The following is a 15,487-nucleotide window of genomic DNA, read 5'->3' as shown; positions in this document are numbered from 1 at the left end:
TTTTCGATTCTCCGGAGACTATATTGTTACCTGTGCTGATGAGCTCTGTGTGGTCATTTGTGCTGGTGAGCTCTCCAGGCTAGCCAAACAGGAAATGAAATTCAAAAGTTCGCGGGGCTTTTCCTGTCTACCTGGCCAGTGCATCTGAGTTCAGATGGCTTTCCAGAGCGGTCACAATGGTGCACTGTGGGATACCGCCCGGAGGCCAATGCCGTTGAATTGCGGCCACACTAACCCTAATCCAACATGGCAATACCGATTTGAGCGCTACTCCTCTCGTCGGGGAGGAGTACAGAAATCGGTTTTAAGAGCCCTTTATATCGATATAAAGGGCTTCGTTGTGTGGACGGGTGCAGGGTTAAATCGGTTTAACACTGCTAAATTCGGTATAAACGCGTAGTGCAGACCAGGTCTTTGTCAAGAAACAATGATTTTTAAAAACAGGACAATCTATCAAGAGGAGGAAGGGTTGCAATTAAAACTACTTGTATAGAACTCCTTTTGTGGTTCTCATTTTTTGTGTGTGGCTATTTTGACTTTCAACCCTTTTAGTTATGTATCAAAAATATTTAAACAACATTTAAAGCTCATCTTTAAAGAACTTGCAAAATATCTGAGGCGCTTCATTTCTGCACAACTGGCATTCTCAGAGCAGCTGTAATTGCATTATAAAGTAGAGCCCTGTTGTTGTTATGCATAATTACAATTGAACAAACCTTTCCAGAACTGAGGAAAGAGCTCCTAGAACAGAGAAATATTTTTCTTAATAAATGGATAGTTATACGGGGTGTTTTTGTGTTCCTAAGTTTCTTCAGAGAATGAATGTTATGTCTGTTAAGTTATTTTCTTCATGTCTCACCTTACTGACCCTTAAGATTGCCACACTGGCCTTTTCAAACAAAACAGAATAAAATGAAGAAGGAAATGCAAGTGGATTGAACATATAATAAGAGAACATCCTAAGGAATGACCTGTTTCCTTAATTTGTCACTAGCTTCAGATGTCAATCAATTACATTAATTGGAACAACTATTGGTGAAAAAGACAAGCTTTCAACCTTTTCTCTCTCACCAACAGAAGTTGGTCCAATAAAAGATATTACCTCACCCACCTTGTCTCTCTGATATCCTGGGACCAGCATGGCTACAACAACACGGCACAGTTGCATTAATGAAAGATACAGAATGGAAAAGAAAATAAATCTAGAAGGACCACACTATCTAATCAGATATTTTTAGCATAAAATCTAGCTCAGTGCCCAATATTTTCAGAGTTAAGGGAAGTTTAACCCTAGGCTCATATGTATACATAGGGCCAGATTCTGATCCCCTTTGTCACGTTAAGTAGTACTTTATTCCTGGAGCAGGCCCATTGAAGTCAATCAGACTGATCGAGGAGTAAGATATTATTTTCTGTAATTGAGAACATCAGATTCTGGTCCATAAGGAGTAATGAATAGAGGTTCAATACTGTTTTATCATTCACTCTGAACTTCCTATAAGATACCTTAATCAGTAATACATTTCAGGGCCATGGAGAGTTGACCCATGATTTTATTGAAACTGATTACTTCTGTCACTCATGTTGCAAATGACAATATTGCTATAATACATGACCTGCTTAGATCAACCTTTTTATAAATTACATACCCCAAAAAACTATGTTAAAAGAATGTTAAGACAAGCACTGAAAAGATAGGAAATGCCAGAATTACAGTTACCCATGCAACTTTTTTAATTCAACCCCATTTTGTGAATGATACAGTCTTTAATTGCATGACATGATATTTTTTCCATAGGCTTCCTGCACAGTCAGTGAACAAATAGTTGTTTAATTTATTTTTATCCTTGACATCTGGTTTATAACCCTACACTGTATTTAATGCACATCATCCAAGCCCTACACTGAACACAAAATCATTAATTTCCTCCTGGGTGTTTCTATGGCAGTGATCTCCAACTTTTTTATGCCCAAGATCACTTTTTGAATTTAAGGGCAACCCAGGATCTACCCTGCCCCTTCCCCAAAGCCCCGCTCCACTCACTCCATCCCCCCCGTCCCTCACTCTTCCCCCACCCTCACTCACTTTCACTGGGCTAGGGTAGGAGGTTGGGGTTCAGAAGGGGTGCAGGCTCTGGGCTGGGGCTGAGAAGTTTGCAGTGTGGGAGGGGGCTCCAGGCTGAGCCTGGGGCAAGGGGTTGGGGTACAGGAGGGGGTGAGGGGTGCAAGTTCTGGGAGGGAGTTTGGGTGCAGGAGGAGGCTCCGGACTGAGGCACAGTGTTGGGGTGCAGAACGGGGTGTGGGCTCTGGAAGGGAGTTTGGGTGCAGGAGGGGGCTCCACGCTGTGGCAGAATATTGGGGTGCAGGAGGGGGTGGATGGTGCTGGCTCTAGGAGGAGGCTCAGGGCTGGGGCTTGGGGTAAAAGAGGGGGTTTGGGGTACAGGAGGGGATATGGGTGCTAGCTATGGGAGGGGGCTCAGGACTGGGGCAGGGGCTTGGGGTGCAGGAGGGGGTAGGGGGTGCTGGCTCTGGGAGGGGGCTCAGGGCTGGGGTGCGGCTTCCCACCGGGCAGCACTTACCTTGGGTGGCTCCCGGTCAGCGGCACAACAAGGCTAAGGCACAGCCCCACACCGCTCCCAGAAGGGGCCAACACACCCCTGCTCCTGCCACAAGCACCAGCTACCACAGCTCCCATTGACTGGTAACTGCAGCCAATGGGAGCTGGGGCCTGCAGGTGCAGGCAGCATGCGGCATGTTGACCCAGCCTGGCCCCTCCACTGCCTAGGAGCTGCATGGGGGGGCCATGCTAGTGGAGCTGGGGATCCCCCTACCCCAAGGTAAGTGCGCCCCCAACCCCCTGCCACTACCCCTGAGCTCCCTCCTACACCCCTCCCTCCCACAAACTGCTGCTGCTGGCCCAGGTGCTGCCCACCTCGGCAGCCCCTGAGCCAGCACCAGCCGTTGCAGAAGTCATGGAGGTCACAGAAAGTCACAGAATCCATGACAGACTCACATTACTGATTATCTGACTGAATACATTCTTTATAACACTATGAAAAGGTGAGGAGGAGAGTATGAAACATCAAACACTGGATGTATGATTAAGGAAAATATAATTTCTGTTTCTTAATGATTGAAGCGGAAATTGGCAACTGTGGTTAGGAACATAGTGCACATTTATCCCTATGGAAAACATGCCACTTCAATTCAGTGTCAGATAACAATATGCCAAATATAAAGAGGGATTTTCATCTGGCAGTTTCCCAAATACTTACCAATACTTCTCACTATATTAGTAGGAAAGCAATACTTATGCTAGCTGGTTGCTGAAATGTTTATGAACAAACTTTAAGAAGAAACTGAAGTATATTTTCAGAGTATAATTTTCTGTATAAAATGCACTATTTGTACATTGCTTTCTCTAATTATTACTGTGATTTTTGCATACATTCAAATTTCTTCAGAAAAAAACAAAAAACTCTGCTCTCTTTAAGATAAAATTAAAAGCAGAGAAAGGGCTTGATATTTATTCTCAAACAGATATTCTCCTCCCGCCCCTCTTTCCACAGAGGTTTCTTCACACATGAGATTTCAGAATAGGATTGCCAGGTCTCCGGTTTTTGACCAGAAAACCCAGTCAAAAAGGGACCCTGGCGGCTCTGGTAAGAACCGCTGACTGGGCAGTTAAAAGTCTGGTTAGCGGCACAGCACAGTTAGCAGGCTCCCTGCCCGGTTCCGCGCAGCTCCCAGGAAGCGGCCAGCATGTCCCTCCGGCTCGGGGGCAGCCACGGGGGCTCCACGCACTGCCCCCATCCAGAGCACTGGCTCCACAGATCCCATTGGCTAGGAACTATGGCCAATGGGAGCTGCGGGGGGTGGCGCCTGGGGGTAGGGGCAGTGCGCGGAGCCTCCTGACCGTGCCTCTGCCTAGGAGCTGGAAGGACATGTTGCCGCTTCTCAGGAGCTGCCTGAGGTCATTGCTGTCTGGAGCCTGCACTCTGAAACCCCTCCCAGTCCCCAAACCTCCTGCCTCAGCCCTGAGCTCCCTCCCACACCCAAACTCCCTCCCGGAGTCTGCACCCCACACCCCTTCTCATGACCCAACCCCTGCCCTGGCTCGGAACCCTCTCCCACACTTTAATCCCCTGCCCCAGTCCTGAGCCCCCTTCCACTTTCTGAACCCCTCGGCCCCAGTCTGGAGCCCCCTTCTGCACCCCAAACCCTCATTCCTGGTCCCACCCCAGAGCCCACACTCCCAGCTGTAACCCTCACCCACTCCCACACCCCAACTCCCTACGCCACCTGGGAGCCTCCTCACATACATTGAACCCCTTATTTCTGGCCCCATCTTAAAGCCCACACCCCAGCCTAGAGCCCATATCCCCTCCCATTCCCCAACCCCCTGCCTCAACCTGGAGCCCCCTCCTGCACTCCACTCCCCTTAACCCTGGTCTGACCCCAGAGCCCGCACCCCCAGCCCGAGCCCTCACCTCCTCCCACACCCCAACACCCTGCCCCAGCCCAGTGAAAATGAGCAAGTGAGTCAGGGTGGGGGAGAGTGAGTGATGGTGGTCAGGGGGATGGAGTGAGCAGGTGTGGGGTCTCAGAGAAAGAGCAGGACATGGGTGGGGCCTCAGGGAAGGGGTGGGGCAAATGCATTTGGTTTTCTGCCATTAGAAAATCGGCAACCCTATTTCAGAAGCCACTACACTACACTTTTCACTTTAACAACTTAGTCCGGGAGCTAGGTGTTATGGTAGATACATTATTTTGCCATTTTTTGTCTGGAAATATGCATTGAAATCCTATTTTGAGTTGCACATGACAATGTGTTTGGTGGTTCTGCTGAGGGCCTGATCCAAAGGTCACTGAAGTCAGTGGGGGTCTTTACACTGAATTGAGTGGGTTTTGGATCATGCCATTAGTCCCTCCTCCACATTTGCCACCATTCTAAAATTCATACAGAATACTGCATGATTTGTAATTGTTGTGCAAAAGAGCCAGGAATGGAATAGAAAGGGTGTTTCAGTTTTAAGATTAATATAACTTGGCAGATCATATGAGGAAGTTCACACGTACTACAGTGTGACAGATTCCAGTCAGTGGTACTAGTCTCTCCATATTATGTGCATCAAATTAGAGCAAATTAAAGGAGTAACCTGACCTGATATCTTTAGCAAAAGGCCTTTGTTAAAATTTCTGAAAGAGTAGGAAGTTACAGTCTATATTTGGGTTGATAATTTCATACCACATTTCAAGATATTAATTCATTTTTTTATTCAAACATTTACAAAGAGAAAGTAGGGTGAAAGTAGGGTGAGATCCTCAGCTGTTCTGTCCTCGTATGCTATTTTTGGATTGTGTCTTTCTTAGAAAAATCTTGAGTTATCCTGCTGCTCTTCAGTTTGTCTCATATTGTGAAGTCATTGCTTCCTCGTGAGCAGTTACTCACACTAATGGAACTGCTGATCAGTTTACGGTATATGAGCAAATCAGTTCTCTTTGAAGAATGTAAGGAATGTATTAAAAGCAGGTCAAGATATAAATTTGTCACATCATAGATATAAAATAACATGGCACAGCATAATAAAAATGTGTATCATAGAGATAGAAAAGACTTATTAGCTCATCTAGTTTCTCTCTCTGCCAATGCAGGATTATTCCCTATAGTATATTTACTGGGGTTTTGTCCTGTGAATTTTTAAATATTCTGTGCAACAGATCTAACCGTAAAAGCAATGTGGGATTTGTTTCTCCTGTCAGCTATTTGATATTATTTCAGTTAACAGTTATGTAAACCATACATACTAGATGCATAGCAGGTACTTTGGAGCAGCATGTCACTATTCCTGTCATTCCTGAATTAAAGAGACACTAAACGGTATGGCCCAAATTTATTCTACTTTTCATTTTCTTATCTGTTTGCAAAATCCATGTATTTCAGAAAAAATGCTTTACTGATAGGATATGATTTTGTCAGAAAAACCTATGGCAGCAGTCTAATATCCTAGAAACTTAACAATAATAAATAAATGTACATGAGGAAAAGAGAGAACATATCTGGGGGAAAATTGATTTCATATTCCAGGTTACAAAGAGCTTTTGTTGGCAAAACTGAGTAACAAAAGAATCTTAAAATAATACTTTTGACAGTGTTTTTTAATAAGTAAAAATAAAAATAACTAGACAAATCAAAATGCAAATTCTGGAATGAAACAGACCTTTTAAATGGAAGAATCTTGGAAACTGTGAATGTCAGAAACTGTGTTTGTGGATATTCCGCTCCAGTTGAATACCATCAGGTCAGCACGAGCTGTAGTGAACTCAATACTATGTACAGTATAAATAATCCTCATATTTTGAGCAGCAAGCATCATGACCAGCTGATATTTTCTTTCCTCGGGACCAGCTGTTCCTGGCACTGAGGAGTACCTAACTGGAGCCATATGATCTTATCAACACATTTGAGAATTGTACCAAAACACTGACAAACACTCTGGTGCAGCAATGTCTGTCATAGAGGAAAATCGCCCTTTTGCCCAGCAACTATCCAATGTCTACTTTACTATACTTTCACTTTTTTGTTTTAAACTTTTTGTGAAAATCAGCCTTGCCATTCTCAGCCACTTCTACATTGTAAAGGGGAACCGTAAGGAGGCAGCAAGGATAGCTGATGAATTTTATGGAATTCCTCAAGGGCAAGGTACGTGTGTACTTATTACTGTATCTTAGTTTATTGCCATTGGTTTATTCTTGTTGTAGTTAATTATTTAACTGCTCTTGTGATTTAAAAAAATATTTCCATTAAGTTGTGTGTGATTTTTTTTTCCAATATAAGATAGCTCGTATTACAACAGTGTTAGTTTGTTTATATTGGGCCATATTCTTCCATCTTTACCTTAAGTAGAATTTTTCTCCATGAAAAGCTCCATACATTATGAGTATGGGCAGCAGAATCTGTTCTACTATGATCAGAAAATCTAATTGTTAGCTCTCTTTATATCTTTGATATAGTTTATAACAAAAAATGTATAAAGGAGGAAAAGCTCCAGAGAAACATATCTATTAGAAAACATGGTTTATAAGTTGTAGAATAATATGAGGTACTGTATAAAACTGAATTATTATAGGCAGCATTGCTAGTGACTCCTATAGTTAAAGACTGCCTAACACTTTCCATTATAAGACCCTACTTTCAGTTGCATACATGCTCCTAAACATCAACTATTGAGCTTAAATTTTCTATGCCAGGTGTCTGACTCAGGAAGAGTTTTTTTAGAACATTTCAACAAAATCAGTTCATACATTTCTCTGAACAAAAATAAGGAAAAATACGTTGCTTTGCCCATGTTAAAATTATTACAACCATGTCTTTGAGACGCTCTAGAATTTCATGCTTTAGAATAGGGACTTGAAATTTGGCAGGAAGGTCACCCAGGTGTCAGAGATGGGCTTTCTGGCATCCTCATAGAAATCCACCCATATTTGGTCAAGTTGTAAGCCTCTGAAAATTACAGTGTGCATGTCCTCAAGCAGACATTTGTTAGTTTGGCAGCATTATTCTTCAAAGAGTCCATCTGTACTAAGCATGTTCTATCTCCACATTGTTTCTATGTGCCAACCAGACTGTATATGCAGCATCCCTACAGAGTGTATGAGCATGCTCCTGCTCAGCTCAGGACTTCTGGGATGAAGTTTCCCTCCAATGCTCCTACATCTATCTGGGGTCACTCCTAGCACCCATGTAGCATGGAGGAAAAGGAAGTACTGTACCCTGAATTGAATCCAGTGGGGTGAGGAGCTTGTGAGGGAGACTGAAACAGGAGCTGGTGAGAGAGGAGGACTGGAAAAGGCTGGAGTGCATAGGGGTAGAAGGAATCAGGCTTGGAGGAACAGAGTAAGAATATTTAACCATTATAGCACACTCCTCTACAGAATCTGGAATTGAACCCAAAAGTCCTGAATCTTATTGTTCCTTTGCTATAAGCAAACATCTGTTAAATCCACTGGCAAAATACGGGTCTTATCTTCCTATATGGCTGGTCCATAGAGGATAAGGATTTACTACTGCTGAAAGTGACTGTTAGCTCAAGTGGCAAAGAGGTCTGTCCTGATCTAAAGGTCCCAGTTCTGCAGGTGATCGATGGGGGCAGGGGGGAGAGGGTGTGTCAATATGGTTCTACGTGATGGTATTTCTATTTTTCAGTTTATTTTTTTATATATCACTAGTGATGGACCAAAAAAAAAAAAAAAGCCCAGAAGGAATGTATATTTAAGGTTAGGGATGATGATGTCCTTAATTCACATTGTTGCACTGAGCAGTTATTTTTTATAACATTGATTTTTATTAAGAACAATATGTCATCCTTAACTTTGGATTTCTTAGCTCTTGTCTGCAACACAACTTAGCTGTGATTTTGGGTTGATTTAAAAAAATAATAATTTCCAGGAGGTTGGTGGTGGAGAATGTGAATTCTGTAATTTAAAGTTCAATGATGTTAAATTTAGTGAAAGTGGATTTGTTTTAATGAAAGGAGATAGATGGTGAGGGGCTGTGGTAAAGGGAGCAGGTCTCTTGTTAAAAAAATGGAAGGTAGTCTCTGAGTTAAAAATAATAAATGTGTAATGTATGTTGCTTTGAGACTTCTGGGCTTCATCTGGGTGCTCAGCATCAGAGTTTCAAAAAAATAAATATGCATGAATAAACTACAATAGTCACAGACAGAACAAATTTCTATTTCTAGAAGTCAAATGTGAATAAGAAATTAAAAATACTTTTTCTTTTCTGAGTCATCCATTTTAAATGGCAAAGTTCATGTCTTAAAATAAGATTTAGGAGCCTAGTTCTTTTCCCAGTGAAGTCAATGGTAAAACTCTCATTTCAAAAAATGGCTTCAATGAGAGAAAGAATCAGGTCTATTACAAAGTTCCCATTAACTGGATTATTCTTTAACTTTGGCCCTGCTCTTGAAAACACTCACATGCTTACTTTATACTCATAGTTGTCCCACTGAACTCAATGGGACTGCTCAGGTATGTAGCACTAACTAGTTAAGTGTTTGCATGGCCACCTATACGTTTAGATGATTACGCCTAGATTTCCTCTTCCTCGTGGTGAAGTGTACCTAAGGCTGGTTATTTCTCATGGCAAAAATGTGTAAAGTCATGATTCTAGTTACAAAAGAAAACGAAAAGTCATAGCACACAAAGTTTTATCCCATTTTAAAATCTCATATTCCACCAAATTGACATAATTGAGCCACTTTTGTATAATAATCATGGGAAAAGTACTGCTCATTAGTGGACTGCCATGACTTTTTATGAAAAATACTAATTCATGACTTTTTTTCAAGAAAGACGTGGGTGTCATTAATATGCGACCTCAGTTACCTTGTGTGTAGATATTGTTGCTTCTTTGGCCTTAGCAGTTGCCAGTATTTGGGACCTTGCAGGATTATTTCTAAGAGGAAAAATGATGATAGAAGTCAGGTATATTCTTGGTGCAATCCTGTTTATTTACATAAAATATATATAAAGTCCTGTTTTCCTAAACATAGTACAAGCAAACAGCAGCAACAGCAGTCAGCCTCTCCAGTCAATTTTGTGTCCTGAGGAGTTCTGTCTCTCTGCATCTTCTCAGGGCCATAGGTAGAAGGAAGCTGCCTTATGTTGACCTATTAATATATGTGTCTACACTACCGGGCCCTTTACACCAACCTAAGTTGCCTCTAATGTTGACTTCAGTAATCCACCTCTGCAAGAGGCGTACCACTTAATTAGATTTTCATGGGTTGACTGCAAGGTAGTGCAGACACAGCGTTGTGTAGTTCAACTTAAATGGCCTCCAGGTGGTGTCCCACAATGCTCATCTGTGACTGCTCTGGAGATCATTCTCAACTCTGCTGCACTGCAGCCAAGTACACAGGAAATAGCTCCTCCCCTGCTAAAACCCCGGGAATTTTTGATTTCCCATTTCCTGTTTGATCAGCATTGGTAGCATGCCAGCGTGAGCACAGCTGATCATGGAGACTACATGCCCCAAACGTGCTCCAGCCTGGTCTGCACAGGAGTGGTGGATCTCTTCGCTGTGTGGGGAGAAGAGTCTGTGCAGGCAGAGCTCCGATCCAGCAGAAGAAACGCTGACATCTATGCAAAGATTGCTTGTGGAATGGGGGAGAAGGGCTACATGAGGGACACACAGCAGTGCCCTGTGAAAATAAAAGAACTTCACCAAGCGTATCAGAAGGCAAGGGAAGCACATGCTTGCCTTCTGTGCCTCCCTTGCCTTCTGGTAACCCCACGCATGCCGTTTGTACAATAAGCTACATGCAATTCTCTACCAGCAGCCCCACAAGCAAAGTGGACATCTCACAGGAGTGTGAGTCTAGGGACAACAAGGAGGACGATATGGTGGATGAGGAAGAAGAGGAGGAGGAAAATGGGAGACAGGTGAGCGGTGGATCCATTCTCCCCGAGAGCCAGGAAATATTTTTAACCCTGGAGCCCTGTGGGTCGCAGGACATGACACCAAAAGCGAGGTGCTATGGTTTTTTGCTTAAAAGAGGCTACTCCAGATACGCAGAGGGTGGCCCCTGGAAATGAGTGTTTATGTGGACTGGGATAGCCCAGGAATCCTCCATGGAGGTACTCTGTAATCCTTTGCAGGAGGTTTCTGGGCAGGGCAGTCTTATTTCTTCCACCACGGTAGGACACTTTCCCACGCAACTCCTGAATTAATTCTGCTGGCATCCTTGCAGTACACAGCAATGCATCATCAGGACTGGGTCTATACCCAGATGCTTCAGCATCTCCTTCCTTTCTGCCTCTGTTACCTCAGGAGACTGATATCACATACAGTCACCTAGGGGAAATGGGGCACTCATTAAAAGTGCTCTTGCAAGAAAAAAAAAAAAGGGACATGTAGACCCACCTCACCCCTCCACATTCTGGATCACCAAACCACGTGGCTGCTAATATGCCTTTACTGTGCTCGGCATGGGTTGGCAAGTAGTTTAAAGTGGCTGATAGGGAACTGGCACCCCACATGAGAGATTTGCAACTTGGGAGGGAAAACATTCCCCCATCTCCGTTCATAAACAGCTTCCCGTGGTGCTATGGTGAAGGGCCATAGTTCGACTAGCTACCTCTGCTCCTGACATGAGCCTGCCATAGACTTCATTAAAAGTGCACTCACCCATGACCGGGGTGGGAGCTACTCGCCATGGCTGGAACAGCAAAATGTCACAGTGAATGGTTACGGATTCCGATTATTATGGCTTACACCTAGTGTAATAAAGGTTGGGTTTTTGTTTTTTGTTTTATGAAAACGGCCTTGCTATGGAAACATTTTATTCATGTACAATGGCGCCTTAATCTTTTCTCATGACTGACAGCTGGAAATGTGTCCTTCGGCGTGTCATCAACACCTGAAAGAAGACTTTCGCTGATTAGGAGGAGAAAGAATGTGGGAGGACATGTTCACCGAGATAATGAACGCCTCTGGGACAGCTGACACAGAGCTTAGAGCATGGAGGATTTCACTGTCTGAGAAGTTAGAAATGGACATGGAGAGAAGGAAAGCTTCCAGTGAGTAAGAGCAAGCAGCGCAGGATGAGATGCTTCGGATTATGAGAGACCAAGAAGACATGTTGAGGCATCTGGTTGAACTGCAGGAACAGAAGCAGGAGGGTAGAGTCCCTCTGCAGACCCTGGTGGACAGCCAGCCAGCATCGGCTGGCACAGAATCACCCTTACCCCACCCTTACCCCAGAATCACTGTTACCCCACCCTTATCTCTGAGGCATGGGTGAAAAGTCCATTATCTCTTTCACTTATCTCTGGGGGAGGGTACCAGGAACAGAAGGTGCCCATTCACAGACCTTTGATGGTCTGGAATGCGGTGTTATGTTACACAGATGAAAATGTTTATTCCATTCCACCTTTACAACCCCTTTTCCCCAAGATTACCTTTTTTTCTGTTCTCCCTCTTTACTTATGTTTGTTAAATAAAGTAAAGGGATTCGAGAAATAAATGTTCTTTATTGAGTAGAAGCAGTGGGCTTAAGCAGGGGGTTGGCTTTATGGGGACAGTGATGCAAGCCAGGTCAAGGTTTGGTAAAGCACAGTGCAGACAAGCAGCTCACATTACTGTGACTTGCTATTTCAAAGCCTCATGGATACGCAGAGCCCCTTGCTGTGCTCTTCTTATTGCCCTGGTGTCTGGCTGCTCAAAAATGGTTGCCATGTGATCTGTCTCACCCCTGTGGAAAATTTCCCCCCTTTTTTCCCACAGATATTATGGAGCACACAGCAGGCAGCTATAACTATGAGGATGTTCTCTTCACTAAGGTCCAACCTTGTTAGTAAACTTCTCCAGCGCCCCTTTAAACGACCAAAGGCACATTCAAGCACCATTCTGCACTTGCTGAGCCTATAGTTGAACTGTTCCTTACTGCTGTCCACACAGCCAGTGTATGGCTTCATGAGCAATGGGAGCAAGGGGTAGGCTGGGTCCCCCAGGATAACTATCAGTATCTCAACATCGTCAATGTTCTTTTTGTGGTCTGGAAAGAAAGTCCCAGATTGCAGTTTTTTGAACAGACCCAAGTCCCTAAAGATGCCCGCGTCATGAACCTTTTCTGACCATCCTACACTGATGTCGGTGAAACACCCCATGTGATCCACCAGCACTTGCAACACCATTGAAAAGTATCCCTTTCGGTTTAAGTACTCTTTGTCAAGGTGATCTGGTGCCAAGATGGAGATGTGTACGCCATCTATCGCCCCACCACAATTAGGGAACCCCACTGCGACAAAACCATCCACTATGTCCTGCACATTTCCCACACTCACTACCCTTCGTAGCAGAAGTTGATTAATGGCCCTGCACAGTTGGAGCACAGCAGCTCCCATGGTTGATTGACCTACTCCCCAGCCCAGAGTCTGCACCCAAACTCCCCCCCAAAGCCTGCACCCCCTTCCACACCCTCACCCTCTCCTGCACCCCACCTCCCTGCCCCACCCCTGAGCCCCCTCCAGCACCCAAAGTCCCAGCCCCAAAGCCCACACCCCGCTCCCTTCAGCACCCAAACTCCCAGCCCAGAGCCCACACCCCTCACTCCCTCCCGCTCCGTCTCAGATCCCGCACCCGCTCCTGCACCCCAGCTCCCTGCCTCAGCCTGGTGAAAGTGAGGGAGAGTGAGCGATGGAAAGAGGGGGGAATGGAGTGAGCAGGGGCATGGCCTCAGGGAAGGGGTGGGCCAAGGCTGGAGGGAGGGTTGGGGGTCTCCCAAAATTTTTATTTCAAAATGGGGGTCCTCGGGTTGCTAAAGATTGAGAACCGCTGATCTAGGTACAGGGCACTGGAACAGGAGGGCCAGTTGGGGCCATGGACCTCCCACTTTTGAAAATGTGAGAGCCTGGCCCGTCCACATTTCAGGACAGGCCCCAGCCCCTTTCCCCTCCTCTTCCACCCAAGGCCCCACCCCCTGACCAGGCTGGAAGCTGGAGCCAGGCAGCTGTGGGGAGCCCTAGACCCTCCAGCCAATCTGGGCCAGGGGTGCGGGGCCCAAGAGCAGCCCCTGGCCCATGTTCCCGCCCACTGGGATGCACTGCCCAGGACAGGTGTAAGGTTCAGGGCTCCCCACAGTGGCCTGGGCCCTCTGGGTAGCTCTTACCTCGGCCCGGCTGCTGCTCTTCGGCCCCCTGAGTCCCCACCCCCACCGGAGCTAGGCTGAGGTAAGAGCTGCCTGGGGGAGCCCCGGCTGTCTGTGCGGAGCCCCGGACCCTCCACCTACCATGGGCAGGGACATGGGTCGGGGGCTGCTCTCGGGCTTCCCGCCCAGAGCAGGTGGAGGGGCTGGGGCTCCACACAGTGGGCTGGGTGGCTGTTCCTCCGGCCAGGCTCTGGCCTCAGGGGAAAGAGGGAGCAGGCATGGGGCCACAGGGGGCTGGACTTCATGCCCCTCCCCCTTTTATGAAGGATCCAGCGCCGTTGGCTAGGTATAATAAATATGCAATGTAACACCTTATCCAGAAGCCTCTCAAATGTGTCTGGTGCATTACACGAGTCAAAAGCCATAATTTTAAATTGTCATAGGCCTTGCCCTGGTGTGAAAGCAGTCTTTTCCCTGTGCCTTGGATCCACTTCCACTTACCAGTATCACTTTTAATATCCAGTATGGAAAACCAGACTGAACCTGCTACAGCATCCAAGGTCTCATCCATTTACTGTAATAGATAAAGAATACTTCATTTAGTTTTCTATAGTCCATGCAGAATCTAGTGCTACCATCTCTTTCTTAACCAGAATTATGGGTAAGGCCCAAGGACTAATTGAAGGGTCAGTTATGCCTTCCTGATAAATTTCTACAGTGGCTGGTAAAGCCCTTTCCCTCTTTGCAATTGGTTAACAGTGAGGTGACTGTTTAATGGGCTCGTTTCCCCCAGCAGCAGTCTTATGTTGGACCAGTGCAGTACATCCTATATCTCTGCTGGATAGGGAGAGCAACTCCTGATTCCTAACCAGAAAGTCTCTTACAGTGTTTTGCTGCAACCAGGGAACCCCTGATCCTAGGCAACTTAACTTCTCATCAGACTTTGTCATGCGGACCATTGCCTTGGGCAGTGGCTTCTATTGTTTTCAGCTGTGTCATTAGTTAAGGGGCTTAACTGTTCCTTTATTTAGCCAGAACAAAGGGTAGCTAGCACACCCACTGACTTTAACCAGGTCTGTGATTTGTTGATCAAAGACCTGTTCAATGGCAGCCATAAGCACCTTCCTGCATTACAGTATGTTTTCATTTTAACTATTTGCTAATATTGTTCTTGAAATTATCCCAGAAAGTACATTCTTTATTTTTCTGTACTCAAAAACATTTTAATAGTTTGTGTTTTCTTATGATTCCTTCATTGGTTATATAAAATGTTGACAAAGTACTTTTTCAATTTAATTGTTAAATATCCCACAGCTAGTTAGCAAATAAAAATGATAAGGCTTTGCATCACGATCATTTAGACTATATTTTAAAGATGTAACCAGAAAAACAAAGCAATTATGGCAACATGTAAATGAACTAAAGTTTGCTGAATGCTAACTAGCCTGGTCATCTACCAAAAAAAAAAAAAAAAGTATTAAACTTCAATCCAGAGTGACTGTATGAGGGAACACTTGCATTCTTGTAGATCCCTGTTGACTTCACTGAAGTACATGAGATCAGTAGATGTTCAGTACCTATGAAAATTTAGCTAACAGTTATTTCTATTATTGTAGTGCCTAAAGTGCAGTGCTAGGAACTATCCATATATAAAGTAATGGAATGTCCTTCCTTTAAGAGCTTATAAGCTAAGAATAAAGCAAGAAATGACAATTGAGGAAAGAGAAATAAAATATGCGATTGATGTAGAGCTGAGCATAATTTTTGGATGAATAGTTTGCAAAAAACTCGGGTTGACAAAATATTTGCAAATAGTTGAATTTGGCAAATAG

At 44.7% G+C, this 15,487-nt stretch overlaps 2 protein-coding genes across 4 annotated transcripts in view; one reads left to right on the top strand and one right to left on the bottom strand.

Moving 5' to 3' along the window:
- SPCS3 (signal peptidase complex subunit 3) overlaps window positions 1-15,487 on the bottom strand; it is a 107,053-nt gene that overhangs the window by 32,700 nt on the left and 58,866 nt on the right. For both annotated transcript variants that reach the window (XM_045018386.1, XM_045018387.1), the window contains one exon: window positions 14,157-14,229. In XM_045018386.1, the coding sequence (XP_044874321.1) occupies window positions 14,157-14,226 (70 nt within the window). In that variant the 5' untranslated portion in view covers window positions 14,227-14,229. Of the gene's footprint in view, window positions 1-14,156; window positions 14,230-15,487 lie in introns of those variants that run through there.
- Window positions 1-15,487, top strand: part of ASB5 (ankyrin repeat and SOCS box containing 5) — a 78,910-nt gene that overhangs the window by 16,060 nt on the left and 47,363 nt on the right. Inside the window, exon 1 of one of the 2 annotated variants that reach the window (XM_045018375.1) lies at window positions 6,358-6,703. The exons of the other annotated variant lie outside the window; for it this stretch is intronic. Within the exon in view, the coding sequence (XP_044874310.1) occupies window positions 6,508-6,703 (196 nt within the window). The 5' untranslated portion in view covers window positions 6,358-6,507. Of the gene's footprint in view, window positions 1-6,357; window positions 6,704-15,487 lie in introns of those variants that run through there. 2 annotated transcript variants of the gene reach the window in all.

Source organism: Mauremys mutica, chromosome 5 (assembly GCF_020497125.1).
Source record: "Mauremys mutica isolate MM-2020 ecotype Southern chromosome 5, ASM2049712v1, whole genome shotgun sequence".
NCBI classification, from domain to species: Eukaryota; Metazoa; Chordata; order Testudines; family Geoemydidae; genus Mauremys; species Mauremys mutica.
The sequence above is the reverse complement of the archived record's forward strand: the minus strand, read 5'-3'. Positions and strand labels throughout refer to the sequence as shown.